Below are 16,239 nucleotides of genomic sequence, written 5' to 3'. Positions count from 1 at the left end.
GGGTGCGCCTGGGCGGCCGCCCCGACAGCCGGCCCGCCCTCTCCCCCGCCGGCGCCCCCCCGCGCTACCTGCGCCCGCTCCCCCCCCCAGCCGCCGCCCGGGGCCCCCCGCCGGGCCGCCCCCCCCCCCCCCCCCCCGGGCAAAGCCGCGCTCGCTGCCGCGGAGCCCGGCCCGGGGCCGGGGCACCCCCCGGGGCCGCCGCGCTCCCTCCCGCAACAGGTACCGACGCCGCGGCCGGGGGCCGGGCCGCCCTCCCCGCAACTTTACCGGCCCCGCGACCGCGGAGAAAGTTTGCGAGCGGCGACGGGGAAACTTGGCGGCGGCGGGGGGGGGGGGGGGGGCGGCGGACCCACGTGCGGAGCGGCCCCCCCGCTCCCTCCCGCCTCCCTCCCGCCGCCATCGCTCCCGTCTCCGTCGCGGGGGGAAGGTGGAAGTGGAAGAGAAGGCGGCGACGCACCGGCGGCCCCGGCTGCGGACCGGCGGTCCCCCCCGGCCGGTGGACGGGGGCGGGGGGGGGACACCCCGGCGGCGGGGACTCACCGTGCGCTCCCGCGGCGGCTCCGCGGGGCGGCGGCGGCGGCTCCGGGCCCGGCGCTGGGTGCGCAGGAAGGAAGAAGGAGGGAATGAGGCAGGGCTGACGTGAAGGGATGCAAAACAGCTCCTCCTAACTCGGCCGCCGGCGGCCGCCCTTTATCTCCCCGCCGTGCCCCCGCGTCCCCCCCACCAAGTTTCCCGAGCACCGCGACCCCCCCCCCCGCCCCCGGCCCCCCCAGCCCGCTCATCCCCCGGCGCCGGGTCCGCCCTCGGTACCGGTTGTGGGGAACAAAGCTGCGGGGCGCGGCTCGTCTGACGGTAACGGGGATGGGGGGGTCCGATGGGGCCCCCCCCGCGCAGCGCGGGGCCGGTGCGGCGTCTCCTCCTCCGCGGTGGCCGCCCAGGACCCCCGACCCCAGGGGCTGCTTTATCCTGGGGATGACTATCGCTTAGTTTTGGGGGGTACCCCATAGAGGGATGCTTGGAGGGGCATTACGTGCCGCCCGGACGAGCGTGTCCATGGGGAAGGGTGATGGGACCCCGCTTTCCCAGCCGGCTGCTGGGCATCGCTCTCCTCCGCGGTGATGGTAGGTGTACAGGAAAGATCATCTGCGCCCCGGAAAGCTTGCGGGGCGGCTGATGGCAAGGCCCCCCTCTCCCCAAAAATGAAAGGGACGGGGAGAATTTGGGATGATCCAGAAATCTGAGGGTCTTGTGGCAGGGGGACGCTGTTCACCCGCCCCCCCAGGGAGGCCGCAGGCGGCGGTGGAGGGAGAGGCCAGGGTCTGCTGCGGCGGGGAGGTGGGATGGGGCTGGGGTGGCAGAGGGGGCAGCCCCCCGACAGGAAGGACGGGGGCTGCAGCGCGGCGCAGTAAGGGGGGCGGTTGGCAACTGCAAAGCGTCGTATGGCTGCGGACGGGGTATAGGAGCTCTGGCTCCCGTGGCGAGGAGGATGAGGGTCTCCTCCTCGTGGAGGGAGCAATGGAAGAAGGTGTACGCAAAGGCAGCGGGGGTCCGGCTGGTGCGTCGGGAGACGGAGATTCTCATCTCCATGGAAGCAGGTGGAGCCGGACAGACTGATCACAGCAAAGAGTTTGTCTAAAAATGCGGTCCTTTGTCTGGCAAACGCACTTCTCGTTTTCAGTGGGTTTTTTGTCTTCTTGGGTGAAAATCGCTCTCGCCAACCCGTTTAAGCTGCCGCCGCCTGTGCTTATGGCTTCCGACACCCGCTGAGCGCGTTGGAGGGTTGGCCAAACAACCCCCGTCACGTTACTGCTGCTGCCCGACCCACCCAGGCCGGAGCGCTCCCGGAGACCGGGCCCGGCTACGCGAACCTTCACCCAAACCGGCGTCCCCCTCCTCCCGCGCGATCCCGCCTCACCCCGGGAGCTCCGCTAAGGGCCGGGGCTGCCTGCGCGAGTATTTGCAGGTATCGACGGGTCAGGACCACGGCTGCAGGAGATTCGCGCCCTCAAATTCCCGCCGACGCCCCGGCCGCTGCCTGTGCCCGCGGCGTGCCCAGCGCCCTGGCGGGACGGGGAGTGGGGCGTGCGGGGGGTGCCGGGCGCTGGCGTGGGGTGGCCCGAGCGCAGGCGGTGGGGCCCGGCTCGGCGGGTGCCGCGACCTCGGCCGGGGGAGCCGGGGCGGCAGAGGTGGGGAGCAGCCCCCCAGCCGACCCACCCGTCGGGGAGCAGCCAATCGGGACGAGGAGACACGAGGCTGCAGCGGGCTCAGCCAATCGGGATGAGGGGATACGAGGCTGCAGCCGCCTCAGCCAATCAGAATGTGGAGACACGAGGCTGCAGCCGCCTCAGCCAATCAGAATGTGGAGACACGAGGCTGCAGCTGCCTCAGCCAATCAGCATGCCGGGCCAGGTGCACCCACAGCCTCTTGCAGTTGAGGTCCACCAGGCGCCTCAGCCAATCGGAGGCGGAAGAGGTGAAGCTCAGCCAATCGGTGCCCCTGAGTGGAGGCCCAGCCAACCGCTGTCCCCCGGCGGAGGCCGGCGAGGCCGGTGCCTCCCACCCTCCCTGGAGGCCACCCTGTGGGATGTCCCCGCTGGGCGCCGCGGCTGTGCCCTGATGGTGGAGGGCACCAGCCCGGGGACGGGCTGCCGGCGGCGGTGGGGGGTCTCCACCCCCGGGGGCACCCACAGCCCGGCCGGGGCCCGGGGCCGCCAGCCCCCGGTGAGGCCGCTGGAGCTGGGCCTGGGGACGCCCAGAGGTCCCCTTCGTCTAACGCGGCCTTCAGCCTCCAGCGAGAAAGGTTCTGCCGCCAGAACTGCTGAAAACGGGAGATCTTGCTGCCGTCTACGCCGATTTCTTGATTTCTCGACCTGTAGCATCCCGTACGTGGCAGCAGAGTGTTGCCACGTTTCCTCTCAGCCAGCTTTTGTGGACACCTGAAGTACTTCCCCTCTCCTTTCCTTACGGGCCGAGTCCTTGGGCTCATTCTTCTCGCTCCCTCCTGGATCCCCGCTATGTGCCCCCATCCCCAGTGAAGCGCAGGGTCCCAAACCGGGCACCGGCTGCGGCCGGGGCTCCCCCCATGCTCAGCAGACCAGCGACCGCCACGCTTGGGGTGCGAGGTGGCAGTTGCCTCCTGCAGCAGCCCCCGCGGTTGCTGCCGGAGGTGGCAACCGTGACCCTCTGCAGCCCTGCTCTGCGCCGGCTGCTCGCCCCTTCGCGTCGCCCAGTCCTCCCGCAGAGCAGCTCCTCGCGCTGCTCTCGATTGACTGTCAGCTGCTTGGGTTTGGGTGACATCTTTAATTTGTCGAGATGGTTTTGAGTCCGGAGCTTGTCTTCTCAGCACTTCGGGTCCCTCCCAGCTCGATGCCACCCGCTGTTTTGGTGACCCCACGTTCTGCTCCAGGTCCCCAGGGAAACACGGGCTAGACCAGGCCAGCCCCGCTGGAAGTGCCTCCTCTGGCACAGCCGCTGCCCGTCGGCGTGTCCTGCTGCCCACCACTTCTGGCGTGCAGCTGAGCCATTACCCGGCATTCCTCTGCGGGGCAGGGTTCGTTAGTTTGCTGATGAGGGCTTCACGTGGAGGCGTGTGGAGAGCCTCGGTGGGATGAAGGCACGTGGCATTTACCGCTTCCCCATCAGAGGAATGGTTCCTGCTGCACTGGTGTCATCCTCATGGACCGTTCGTTACCAATGTACCGTCCCCTGGGGCACATGCGGTGACCGGCTGGTGCCGTGTTCAGCATCGCCCCGGGAGTGGGCGCCGGGGCAGGATGGCAGCACGGCCCCGGGGACAATTCCCCTCTGTATTCTAAAAACGGGTGCTGGGATCACCCTCCTCCAAACCTGGTGCCCCTCGATGTCCTTTCCCCGTCTCTCCTCTGCGTTGCCTTGCCCTCCTTCTCCCTTCGTTAATGTTGTTAAACCCCTGCTCACAAACAACCTTTTTATAGGAAGGCTGGAGCAATGAGGGCTTCTCTCTGTCCTTGATTATTTCCTCCCTTTCCCCATTCAGTTACGGATCTTTATTTCCCCCTGTCTCCCCCTTTCTTCCAGTGCTTCTGTACTGCACATGGAATCCTCTTCTTTTTGCCCTTGGTGTCCCTGGCTACTCGGAACTCGGCCACGCTGTGGCCTTTAGATTGCACCCTACCTGCTTGTGCGACTTCTTTACACTAATCGGGGATCACACACCCTTTGCTGTTTGCTTTGTGATTTCCGGGTCCTTAAAAAGCACCTGGCGCAAGTGCAGTTGTCGTGTGTGGTTCCTTCCCCCTTTCCTCTTCGCAATAACTCTTAAGCAGATTGAGCTGTTCAGAGATCCAACAATTCCTTCTCTGCGGGTGGTGCCCGTGCAGCGGTAGTGCTCCCGGGGGGTCGCAGGCTCTCTGGGTGTGACCCCTCCACCGCTGCGGCTGGTCACCGGGAAGGAACTCCTCCGTGCTGTGGTTTGGGGACAACCCAAGGCTGGTGGCCCCGTAAATAACACTCGTCCCCCTGAGCAACCCTGACGGCTCGGCCCGGTCGAACGGTGACGACGCTGCAGCGGGAGATTCACCCGGGGCGGGGAGGAGAGCCCAGGGGAGCGGCCACCGCCCCGAGCAGCCCCCCAGGCCATCAGCAGACCACCCTGGGCACCTTGGCCAGCAGCGCCAGCCTGGTCCCGGGGGGCTTCGGGGGGAGCCGTCGGGCTGCGGTGAGCAGAGAAAATGGCGCGCAGCTGAGTGTCCTCCTGTAAAGCCCTCGATGGCCCGGCCCGGCCCGGCTGTCCCCACGCAGTGGGCCTGGGGGCCTCTCCCCTCCTGGCAGCTCCTGCTGGGGACAGGGCAGGGGCTGGCGGGGCAGTGGGGCAGCAGGCAGAGGGCAGTGGGGCAGTGGGTTGTGGGGCAGTGGGGCTGCGGGGCTGTGGGGCAGTGGGGCAGGGGGCAGTGGGGCTGCGGGGCAGTGGGGCCGCGCCGCTGGGAGAGGCAGGGAGAGCTGCGGGCCGGCCCGTGGGGTGCCGGGGGCAGCAGCCCCGCCGGGGACAGGCCTGGGTCTGCTTCGGCCGCCCGCACCGCAGTCCCCGCCGCCGGGCCCCGCCGGTGACCTCTGACCCCGCCGGTGACCCCGCCCACCATCCCTCCAGGCAGGCCGGGGCGCTGGCGCTTTAAGAGAGGGCGTGGTCTGCCGCCGAGCTCCGCCCCGCCGAGCGGCCCCGCCCCCTGCGCACCCTCCCGCTGGCTCCGCCGCGGCGTGGCCCCGCGCGGCTTCCGTCGCTCTGGGGCTGGAGCGCCCCCTGGCGGCGCGGGCGGGGGCCGAGCGGTGGAGCCGGTGCGGGTGCGGGCGGGGGGTCTCGGCAGCGCGTTCCCGGCGCGGGCAGCGGCAGCGCAGCCCGGCTCTAGTCCCGCCCGTGCCCCGCCCCGGTGCTGCCCGGGAGGAGCGGCTGCCCCCTCCCCGGTCTGCCCCAGCGGCTGTCGCTGTCCCGGTGAGGGCCGGGGCAGGCCCCGGTCCGGCAGTCCGGCCCCGGGGAGCCCCCGGCCTTTGCAGCGGGAGAGCGGCTGCGCCCCCGCCCGGGCACCGCCGGAGAGGGGGCTCCGGGCGCCCCCGCTAAGCCCGGTCCAGCGGGACGGGCCGGTCCCCGAGCCCCGCTCCGGTCCCCGGTCCCCGGCGCCGCGTCTTGGGCCGAGGCCGGGTCCGGCTGCTGCGGGGCTGCAGGGTCCCCGCGGGGCCGCCCGGGCTCAGCCCACCGGGGGCCGGGCCGGAGCACCGCCCCGCTGCCCGGCGCCGCGTTTCCGGGGCGGGCGAGGGGGTTTCCTGCGGGGAGGCTGCGGCGGCTGCGGTCCCGGTTCTGCTCCCCGCCCGGCCCGGCCCGTCCAGCCGCCGGGATGATCAACGCCATCCTGGTGTTCAACAACCACGGCAAGCCGCGGCTCGTCCGCTTCTACCAGCACCTGGTGCGGGGCCGGGGCCGGGGCTGGCGGCAGCGGGAGCCTGACCCGCTGTGGGGCTGGGGCTGTCGGGGGGCTCGGCCGGGGCTGTGAGGACCCTGGCTTGCAGGGACGAGCGCTGTGGGGCCGGGGAGCCCTGCCTGCCTCAGCCCGGCCGCTGGCCTGGGCCCTCGGGGTGCCCCACGGCCCCACGGGCGGGTCACCCGGGGCTGCCCCCGCCGCTGCTCCTGCGGTGCCAGGGCTGGGGGAGCTGGGACCTGCCTCTCGCCTGGAGCCGCCGGCTCACGGCGTCCCTCGGGGCAGAGCGGGGGCCGTGGGTCCTCCAGGCCGTGGGCCTATGGGTGCTTGCTCTCGCCTCATTGCAGGCAGAGGAGGTCCAGCAGCAGATTATCCGAGAGACTTTCCACCTGGTGCTGAAGCGGGACGACCACATCTGCAACTTCCTGGAGTGCGGCAGGTAACCCTCCGCAGGGCTGTCCCCTCGGCTGGGGGGGTGCCTGGGCTGCGGCCCCCCTCCTGAGGCCCTTCGCCTCTCCTCATGTCTCCGCAGTCTGTTTGGCGGCTCGGACTACAAGCTGATCTACCGCCACTACGCCACGCTGTACTTCGTTTTCTGCGTGGACTCCTCGGAGAGCGAGCTGGGCATCCTGGACCTCATCCAGGTCGGTCTCTGTGGTCAGGTTCGCTGCCCGAGGGCCGCCACTCTGCTCAGCCCTGGGCGGCCGGCGGGTGCCTTCCGCCAAAGCACAGTCCTTGCCGGGCAGTCCAGCCCCGACACCTTTCAGGGGCGCTTTGTGTCTGTGGCACCTCCGTGCCGGCCCTTCTGGAGGCGACTGAGAAGCTGTTCAGGCGGCTGCGATGGGAGGGGGAGCTGTACGCCCGTTAGCCCATGCACAGCTCCTCCTCCTGGAAGCAGCAGGGGAAGTCAATCCAAATGAATTTCTTTAAAAAATAGAATCATAGAATCATTTAGGTTGGAAAAGACCCTTAAGATCATCGAGTTAATCATAGAATCGTAGAATACCAGGTTGGAGGCGACCTCAAGGATGATCTGGTCCAACCTTACTCAGCAAAAGCATGGTCTAGACAAGACGGCCCCGCACCCTGTCCAGGCAAATCTTAAGTGTGTCCCATGTTGGGGAATCCACCACTTCCCTGGGGACATTATTACAATGGCTGATTGTTCTCATTGTGAAAAAAATTGTGTCCAGTCGGAATGTCCCCAGGAGTAACTTGCACCCATTACCCCTCGTCTTTTCCATGTGACTCCTTGTAAAAAGGGAATCTCCATCTTCGTTGTAGCTGCCCTTTAAATACTAGAACAGGGTGATAAGGTGTCCCCTAAGCCTTCTTTTCTCAAGGCTGAAAAAACCCCCTTCTCCCAGCCTTTCCTCACATGGCAGGCTTCCCAGTCCTTGGATCATCTTTGTGGCCCTTCTCTGGACCCTCTCCAGCCTGCCCACATCTTTTTTGCGTAGCGGGGACCAAAACCGAACACAGTATTCCAGGTGTGGCCTGATGAGCACTGAGGAGAGTGGGATAATGACTTCTTTATCTCTGCTGGTGATGCCCTCGTTGATGCAGCCCAGCACCCTGTTTGCTTTCTTTGCCACAGCAGCACGCTGGTCACTCGTCGTGAGGTTGTTGTCCACCAGGACCCCCAGGTCCCTTTCCACAGAGCTGCTCCCCAGCCAGGTAGATCCCAGACTGTGCTGCACTCTTGGATTATGTTTTCCCAGGTGCAAGTCTTTACATTTATTTGTCTTTGTTGAACTTCGTAAGGTTTTTGTTAGCCCACTCTTCAGCCTATCCAGGTCTTCCTGCAAGGTGGCTCTCCCTTCTGAATTGTCCACTTCCCCGCTTAGTTTGGTGGGGAAACAAATCGACAAACAAAAAGTGTTAACCTAACCCTGCCAAGTCCACCACTAAACCGTGTCCCCAAGCGCCACGTCTACACGTCTTTTAAATACCTCCAGGGACAGTTGCTCAACCACTTCCCTGGGCAGCCTGTTCCAGTGTTTGATAACCCTTTTGGTGAAGACATTTTTCCTAATATCCAGTCTAAACCTCCCCTGGCACAACTTGAGGCTGTTTCCTCTTGTCCTATCACTTGTCACTTGGGAGAAGAGACCAACACCCCCCTCCCCACAACCCCCTTTCAGGCAGTTGCAGAGAGCGATGAGGTCTCCCCTCAGCCTCCTCTTCTCCAGACTGAACACCCCCAGCTCCCTCAGCCGCTCCTCATCAGACTTGTGCTCCAGACCCCTCACCAGCTCTGTCGCCCTTCTCTGGACACACTCCAGCACCTCAATGTCCTTCTTGTAGTGAGGGGCCCAAAACTACAAGTGTGTTTTTAAAATTATGTTCAAACACCATGGACTCGTAAAGGGATCTTTGCTAAATCCGGCTAACGGCAGGTGTGAGAGTGTCAGCATAGGGGTTGGCAGGAGCTGCCTGCCCTGCTCGGGTCACCCGCCCTGTGATCATGCAGTTCCCGTAACTTGGCCCCTTTCAGGCTGTCCTGGTGGGCTGCAGCCCTGCCCCGGACATGGCAAAAAGCTGTTGTCCCAGCGCTGCGGCGCATCAGGACATTGACACCTGGGATTTCCCCCATAACAGCCAAGTCCCATGTATTCAGGACCCTTGACCTTGTGCCGGGCCCCTTGAGCAGGGGCTGGGATCACATCCCTGCAACGAGAGGTTCCGGGTGTGCGGGCAGCACCGGCAATGCCTGAAGGCAACAGCGAGTGGGTACACACTGCTGCCGCAAGCGAGCCCATCGGGGCCGGAGGAGGAGCAGCCGCCCTCCGTGCTGCCCGGGTTGGACCCGCTGTGCCCTCCCTTTGCAGCCGGCCCAGCCAGGGCCAGGCTCTCGTTCCAGCTGCGGGTCCCTTGCCAAGACAATCTCTCTCCTAGGCAGGTCTGGGCTTCTTCGTCTGGTTTCTGTGGTGTAGCGAGGACTGGCGCCGGTGCCCGCATGGCAATCCCCCAACCCCACGCTGCCTCGGGCTGCTGCTACGGTGCTGGGGGTCCTGGGCAGCCCCCGGGGCTGGGTCTGCCTGTGTTTGCCCTGGGAACAGGCATTTTGCTGCCATTGAAGGGAGATGGGATTGTAGAGAGGGTTTTGTCCCCACTCAGCCTGGGGCGCAGCGAGTGCTCTCAGTTTCTGCTTGGGGCTGCGGATTTTTCGCCTGCAGGCCCTGGGGCTGTGTGCAGGAAGTGTCTTGCGCTGGTCTTCTGTGCTGACCTTGCCTTCCTGTCACCTCAGGTGTTTGTGGAGACGCTGGACAAGTGCTTTGAGAACGTCTGTGAGCTGGACCTCATCTTCCACATGGACAAGGTGGGTTGTAGGCTCTGTGTGCTCCTCCGGGCCAGCGCCGTTGTTCCCCCAGTGCCTGGCTGCCCCAGAGCCCTGCCCTCCCTAGAGCCTGTGCTCCTGCGACAGGAGCCGGCCTGGCCTTGAGCTCCGGAGCTTTTCGGGAGAGGTTGTTGGGATGTTAGGGGTCACTTTTTGGGGAGAGACTGAAATCCTGGGTGGGGAGGTTATCAGCATGGGGTCTTCTTAAGCTGCTCACATCGTGTCCTCCAAGAGATCAGAGTTGCTGGGCTCTGTTCGGAGTCCTCCATGGGTAGGCTAGCCTTCGGGTCCCAGCGCTCGCCCCGTTGCCGACTGCATTGCTGCGTTGAGGCTGCGCTCCCGGCCGCAGCACAGCGATGGGGGGCTGGCTGTGGGCTGGTGATTGTCACCGACGCTGGGTAGCTGTGCAGTCAAGTGACAGGGATCCACACGGAGGCTTTGCTCTCGGTCTTCCGCACGGGCTGGCGCCGATGGAGCTGGGCAGGCTCTGATGTTGTGCAGGGGCATTTTGCCTCTTCTCACTGCACTGTGGGACCTGTTGGGAGTCTTGCTAACATTTTACTGGAGCTGCAGGAAAAAAAAGGTAAGGAACAATGGGAGTGTTTGGAATACAAAGTGTTTGGTAAACTTTTGTTTGAGCCACAGCCTTGAATGTTTCCTCTTTAGCTGGACAGAGTTTCTGGGCGGAGTCCTAGTCTCTTTGATCATCTCATAGATGGGGCTGAAGATAGCTGGGACTATGCTTGGAGAAAGGAGAGATTTAGCTGATGTGTGTTGGACTTGTGTTGCTGTTGATAAGGGTTTTCTTGCTTTGTTGAAGACAAAACATGCCAACAAGAAAGAGGAGTGGAAAAAATAAGGCTGTAAAACATTCGCTTTCTGTTAGTGATTCCAACTTATTAACTCTGGCAGAGGAATGGAGTTAGCAAATCTTTTTAGAAGGTGATCTGGATCAGCTGAATGTACTAGCAACTGGTTAAGTACGACTTTGATTTCATAATTTGCCCGGCTGTAAACTTTCAGAAATGTTACAACATTGATTATCTCGTCAGCAAAAGCGTTCTTATCAAAGCAAGCAAAAGGAGAGGAAGGAGGAAGTCAGAAGGAAGGAGGAATACCGGTGGGAGAAGTGACGGCAGCCACCCAGATCACCTCTGGCCACATCTGGGGGAGGATGCGCTCTCAGTTACTTATTTTGTGGCGTGACCAAGACCCAGCAGCTTTACACTCAATCCACAACCCCCAGGCAGAAGAGATTACCCTGTTGCTTGTCTGTTTTGCCAGCAGTAGCACGGATTGCCCTTCCTCTGAACTCCGCTGCCAAGCAAAGGGTTCAAAAGAGACAGGAGTCGGGAGGGTTTCTGATAGGGGAGGCCCTGGGCTCCGTCACCCCGAGGCTCTCCTACCAGTCAGGCTTGTTTACTTCCCGTCCTGTGCTCCCACGGCTTCCCAGCCTTGACTTCAGTCCTTGGCCACTATCAGTTGGTCCTCTTGTCTCTCTCTCTATATTTGGCATGTGTTTATTTCTCAGATGTGTTGATGTTGAGTGCCCGTGCTTCCAAGAGCTTGGTTGCAGACAGGCGGTGGTAGGGGTGCTGGGAATACGCAGGTGTGTCCCGCTGGTCCCCGGGTCTTGCCTCTTAGATGCCCGGGCAGGGCTTTCTGTGGCTGTGATGCTGCCCCAGCACTCCCACAGAGCCCTGCCTCCAGGAGTTCAGTTTGTCAAGAGCCACGCAGGGCACAGCACTACCCTCCGCTCAGGCAGATGGATTGCGGGGCTTGCGAGTTCCCGACTAGAACAGGAGAAATGAGGCCAACGTCAGTGGGAAAGCGCTGATTTGTCGAGCAGGGACTTTGGCTGTGAACATCGCCAGCCCAGCAGGCTCTGGCTGGGATTTGGGTGCAGCCTTGGCTGGGTCCTGTGATTTTTCTATTAACTGCCTTAAGACACACCTTACACTCTGTATGCAGCACAGGGTCTGTGAAATGAGAGCTCCTGTGGGTTTCGGGTCCCTGCTCTTGCAGCAGGCAGCCGGATGGGGCTGTTGGGTCTGTGGTTCTCAGGCACCGGTGCCACCAGTGCTTTTAGGCTGTCAGCTTTGGAAGCAGCAACCTCAGAGCTGCAGGGATCCCTCTTTTGCAAGGGGAGGCTGGAGCCATGAAGCCGTGGGGAGGCTCAGAGGAGGCTGTTGCCCAGCCCCTGGTTGTGTTTCATACCTTGGAGGAGAACGTGAGTTTCGCTAAGCAGCTGCAAGGTCCCGGAGAGGACACAGTTTGTTCAGGAAGTGCTGTGTTTCGGTTTGGAAAACAAAGCTTGCTTGGGATTTCTGCCCTGTTGGTTTTGGTCCAACTTGGGCTGGAGCCAGGTCTTGAAGGAACAACATTTCCTGCGGCCCAGATGCTCTCCTGTTGCAGGGAGCTGCTAGCACCGTCCGGTGCCGTGTTTGCTGGGGCTGGCGTGAGCTGAGGCTGGCGTGAGCTGAGGCTGAGCTGCAGGACAGCGGTTCCTGTGCTGCGGGTGTCCCGGGAAAGGTGCTGGATTGCCTGTGGCTAGCCCTGTGCAGTGCTGATCCCGCAAACCTTGCTGCTCCTGGTGCTGTCGGAGCAGGACGGGACCCGCAGGGAGCCCTGCGGGACATCGGGCTCGCCATTTGCACAAAACCGGGTTTCCCCCTTCTAGCAGGTTCTCTAACTTGCTTTATTTTTCACAGCATTGCCCTGGCAGTATTTGCCACACTGTGTTTACAAGTGCAGCCTGCCCTCCTGAAGCCATAAAACGATGTAATAACTTAACCATCTTCCAGTAATAGCCTATTTCATGGAAGTAACCAGAGACCCATAAATTCATTATCTGTTCATTATCTGTTGAGACTGCTCTGTTTCATCCTTGGACCCGGGCGGACCCTGGGGAAGGGAACAGAATCTCTTAGCAGTTTCGTGCTTTTTCTGAGCGTGTGTCACAGTCCCGTCTTTCCTAAGAGGAAGCAAAGAAGTTGGGCTCTGGCCTGGCTTTCTGGGTAGAAGAAACTGGTCTGGGGAAGGAGTCTCCTGCCCGGTGGCTCCGGGAAGCCCTGGTGTCTCTGCTGCCCTGTGGGCTCCTCTCCAGCACGCTTTTCTAGGCGGGGTTCGTGGGTATGACCCGGGTCCCGGCCCAGGGGGGGATTAAACTTCAGTTGAGGTGTCGGAGATGGCGCGGCCAGGGTGTGCCAGGAGGCCGGGTCGGACCCTCGCCGGGGGCTGCCCTGTGCATAGTGGTCCGGTGGGCGATGTTTGCTCCGGCCCCTGCGGTAGGTGTCCTCTAGAGCAGAAGTACGAGCAGTAAATGGGGCTGCTGGACTCCCCCTGTGCTGAGGACCATGGCTGCCCTCTTGCTCTCCGGGCAGGCAGCTGCTGCGGCTGTGTGGGCTGAGGAGAGGATGGGGCTGGATTTGCGTCTCTCGGGGAAACGTCAGCCCCCGATGTGCTTTCACACCAGCCTGCAGGTCCTGTGGCCGCTGCTGCTCCCGGCTGGTCCGCGGGCCGGGCTGGTTCACAGCCTTCCCTTCCCTTCCCTCGCAGGTTCACCACATCTTGCAGGAGGTGGTGATAGGCGGCATGGTGCTGGAGACCAACATGAACGAGATCGTGGCGCAGGTGGAGGCCCAGAGCAAGCTGGAGAAGGTGGAGGTGAGTGGCAATGCTGCGGCTCTCCCCCGTGGGAGGCTGACGTACTCCAGGCTGCAAGGGGGGCTGCCTGTGGGGTCTGCAGCTGGGGCATATGGGGTATCCCCAGTACCCGCGGTCTCTCCCTGCCTGAGTCCTTGGGGAGAGGGCTGGGAGCATCCCTCCCCAGCTGTGCTCCGTGCTGTTTAGGAGCGTAGGGAGCAGCCTGAGCGTGGAAATGGCTGTTGCCATCAAGTTTAATAACCCGAGGCATGAAAAGTTTATTGCCCCTGATTGTGCTGTCATTGTGAACACGCAGCTGTGCTCCTGTCACAGGGAAGCACCGTGCTGCCCCTGTCACTCCCGATCCTGTGCTATTAATAGGACCAGGTCTGTCAGTGGGGTGGGAGGCAGGCGTGGGGGCTGCTCCCCGGGTGTGCCCGTGCCGAGCCGCGCGTGGGGGGACGTGGCTGGGCCCTGGGGCTCAGGGGAGGCAGGGCAGCATGGGGCAGGGCTCGGTTTGGGGATGCTCCTGCGGCAAAGTGCGGGGCTGAGCCGGGAGCAGCCTGGAGCCCCTCGCAGCGGGGCTGCAGGGGTGAGGGGCTGGTGGTCACTGGTCGCTCCCGTCGGCAGGGAGGCCTCTCGGCCGCTCCTTCCCGCGCGGTCTCGGCTGTGAAGAACATCAACCTGCCAGAGATCCCTCGCAACATCAACATCGGAGACATCAACATCAAAGTGCCCAACCTGTCGCAGTTCATGTGAGCGTCCCGTGGCGGGGAGGGCTGCCCACGCACGCGGGCCGTGGCCTGGGCTGGCTGGGGGAGAGGAGCTGGGCTCCGCTGGGCTCCCTGTGCCCCTCCTGGGTCTCTGCCCACCCTGGCCCGGCCTGTGCAGCAGGATGGTGTGATGCCGGGGGGCCTGTGCTGGCTGGCAGAGGGTAGGGAGCGGTGATGGGGTGTGGGGCTCAGCAAGAATGGGGTGGTGCTGCCCGCCTGTCTGTCACCTTGGACCTGGGCTTGGTTCTGCTCTCTGGTCTCCCAACAACAAAGGTGGCCTTCCTTCCCCTTCCTCTTCCCTCCCCATGGATGTGCAGCCTCTCTCCTCCCTGTGGGGGGAAGAGCCTCTCCCAGCACTTCTTGGAATTCCTGCTTGTAAAAATGCACCTGTAGCTGGTGGCTCCTGGAGGAGCCGTAGGTTGTCATCTCCTCCATCCTCCCTGGGCTGGGCTGTCCCCTGCCCGACATCCCCATGCCCGCCCTGGTCCTGCTCGCTGGGTCTGGCACCCCAGGCTGGGATTGGTACCAACCAGGGCTGCTCATCGGAGCTGCTGCGAGGTCTGGAGCCGGGGCCAGCAGCGGTGGTACCTGCTAGACTGGGAGACACCGGCAGTGAGCGGGCAGGGAGCTGCCTGCTGCCTCTGCCTGGGCTGGGCAAGCCTGTGCCGAAAGCTGCGGGGAAGAGCAGCCAGCTTGCAGGCTCGGGGCCAGGCCAGGCTGGGGCCTCCTGGAGCATGTCTCTGTGTCCTAATAAACCACCGTGTCAACCTGTGCCTGGGTCTGCTGTGGGTGCTGCTGGCCCGGCCCCTGGGCGAGCAGTGGGAGGGGGCTGTGGGGGCCGGGGGCCTCTGCGCAGCTCTTGTGGGACGGCTGCAGCTCGGGGGGGCTCTCGGCTGGCGGAGGCTGGTGCCTGGGCTGCTGCACGGGGGTGGGAAATGGGGCCCTGGACCCACCCGGGGGAGGGCTGGGGTTGCTGCAGCGTGGGCTCCGGGGCAGGGTCCCTGGCTGCATCCTGCCCTGCTCTCTGGAGCAGGCAGGGGGGAGCGTGACAGCCCCGCTTGGGCTGTGACAGCGGCATCCCCTGCTCTGGGCCGTTGGAGGCAGGGTCACCAGCCTGCAACCTGCGAGTGCCTGCTGCCCTCCTGCCAGCTTTCCTGCCTTCTCTCTGCCCCAGAGCAACCCTGGTCCGCCCGCAGACAGGGCAGCTGCCAGCCCCATAGGGCTCGGTGGGCACGTGGAGGCTGTGGGGCCGGGGCTAGCATCCCCTGAGGCCTGGGGGGAGTGGAGCTGGTGTCCTGGGGGTCGGAGTGAGCATGGCTGCAGAGGACAGGCCAGGCAGGGAGGGCTCCTCAAGCCAGGTGCTCCTGGTTCTGCCACGGCTCCATCTGGCCACCAGCCTCTGGGCTGGCTCGGGGGCCCCTTCCTCTGTTTCCCCTCCAGCGGCCAGCCGGCTGGCCGGCCAGCTGCACTCCCGTGGGCTCTGCCTCCACTTCCCCTGGCAGGGAAACCGTGACTCTGCCTGGAAGGAATTTTCCTGCAGTCTTCCCTCCCTGCAGCTTAACCCTTCCCCAGCTGGCCATGAGCCACCGCCAGCAGCTCGTGGAGGTCAAGTAGCCGGGCGACCTGCTTTTTTCTCTTCTCTGCCACCCCCCTCCTCCTCCTGTCGGCTGCCGGAGCAGCAGGAGGGAGCCGGTGAGCAGTGCTCCGGACCGTGTCCTGGGGCTGGGATGATCGTAGGGGAAAACTCTGGCTTGTCCCACAGCGAGGAACTCGTCGTGGTGCCCATGTTCCGCTCTGCTCCAGGCCTGGGACACGGGGGTGCCCGGAGGGGTCAGGCTGGGGCAGGCAGCCCTGGCTGCAATGGGCCATGCCTGCGTCCAGCCTCGTGCCGTGGCACGGCAGTCCTTGGTGCAGGGTGTGTCTGGCCACGTGTGCTTCCTTTGCAGCGAGGAGATGTTTGTGCACAGCCACCTCCGGTAACGGCTCTGGCCCCGCTGCCCCTTCCCACATCCTGCCTGAGCCTCAGCCCCGTGGGTCTGCGGGAGGCTGAGGACCGTGCTGGGGCAGGGTGAGTCCCTCTGCTGCTCCTGGCTGCTCCCTTTCCCCTTGCCCATGCGGAAGAGGGCAGAGGTGATGGGGTGGTTCACCCCGGGATGAGCCAGGCCAAACCCCTGGACCCCGTTTCCCCACCCAGGAGGGCCGCAGCCCTGATGCCAGCAGCCACGGGGTTGTGTGGGAGCAGCCCCAGCCTGCCCGGGGCAGAGGCAGCCCTGCAAGCCCTGGCTCCTGGGGGCTGGCGTGCTGGCTGCCCAGGGACCCCAGGGTCCCGCCCAGGGACAGGAGCCCCGAGTGACCTGGCAGAGCGGAGGGAGGAGGCTGCGCTGAAGGTGAGACCTGGCTCCTGCTGCGGGCAGCAGCATTCCTGCCCAGGGCAGTGCTGTGAGGCACCCAGTGCTGGCGATGACCCTGTGTGCCCCAAGGGCTGCGGCTGGGTCACCACATCCCTCCCACACCCCAAGGTGACCTGGAGGGATGC

At 64.2% G+C, this 16,239-nt stretch overlaps 1 protein-coding gene across 7 annotated transcripts; it reads left to right on the top strand.

Moving 5' to 3' along the window:
* Window positions 1–5,819: 5,819 nt before the first annotated feature.
* Window positions 5,820–14,474, top strand: AP3S2 (adaptor related protein complex 3 subunit sigma 2). 7 transcript variants are annotated; one of them, XM_059823940.1, is made up of 6 exons: window positions 5,820–5,933; window positions 6,293–6,384; window positions 6,478–6,589; window positions 9,196–9,267; window positions 12,844–12,951; window positions 13,561–14,474. In XM_059823940.1, the coding sequence occupies exons 1-6, from the start codon at window positions 5,865–5,867 to the stop codon at window positions 13,687–13,689; spliced, it is 582 nt and encodes a 193-aa protein (XP_059679923.1). In that variant the 5' UTR covers window positions 5,820–5,864; the 3' UTR covers window positions 13,690–14,474. The 7 variants fall into 7 exon arrangements, with proteins under 7 accessions (XP_059679923.1, XP_059679922.1, XP_059679924.1 ...); XM_059823939.1 differs by having other exon boundaries at window positions 13,528–14,474; XM_059823941.1 differs by having other exon boundaries at window positions 12,844–12,963.
* The last annotated feature ends 1,765 nt before the right edge of the window (window positions 14,475–16,239 follow it).

Source organism: Gavia stellata, chromosome 13 (assembly GCF_030936135.1).
Source record: "Gavia stellata isolate bGavSte3 chromosome 13, bGavSte3.hap2, whole genome shotgun sequence".
Classification (NCBI taxonomy): Eukaryota; Metazoa; Chordata; class Aves; order Gaviiformes; family Gaviidae; genus Gavia; species Gavia stellata.
The sequence above is the reverse complement of the archived record's forward strand: the minus strand, read 5'-3'. Positions and strand labels throughout refer to the sequence as shown.

Bases quoted from the DNA above. Each gene is read 5' to 3' on its own strand.
- AP3S2 (XM_059823939.1), top strand. From the start codon at position 5,865: ATGATCAACGCCATCCTGGTGTTCAACAACCACGGCAAGCCGCGGCTC. The intron at 6,385-6,477 runs GTAACCCTCCGC...ATGTCTCCGCAG, and splicing joins AACTTCCTGGAGTGCGGCAG to TCTGTTTGGCGGCTCGGACT. The intron at 9,268-12,843 runs GTGGGTTGTAGG...CTTCCCTCGCAG, and splicing joins TCATCTTCCACATGGACAAG to GTTCACCACATCTTGCAGGA.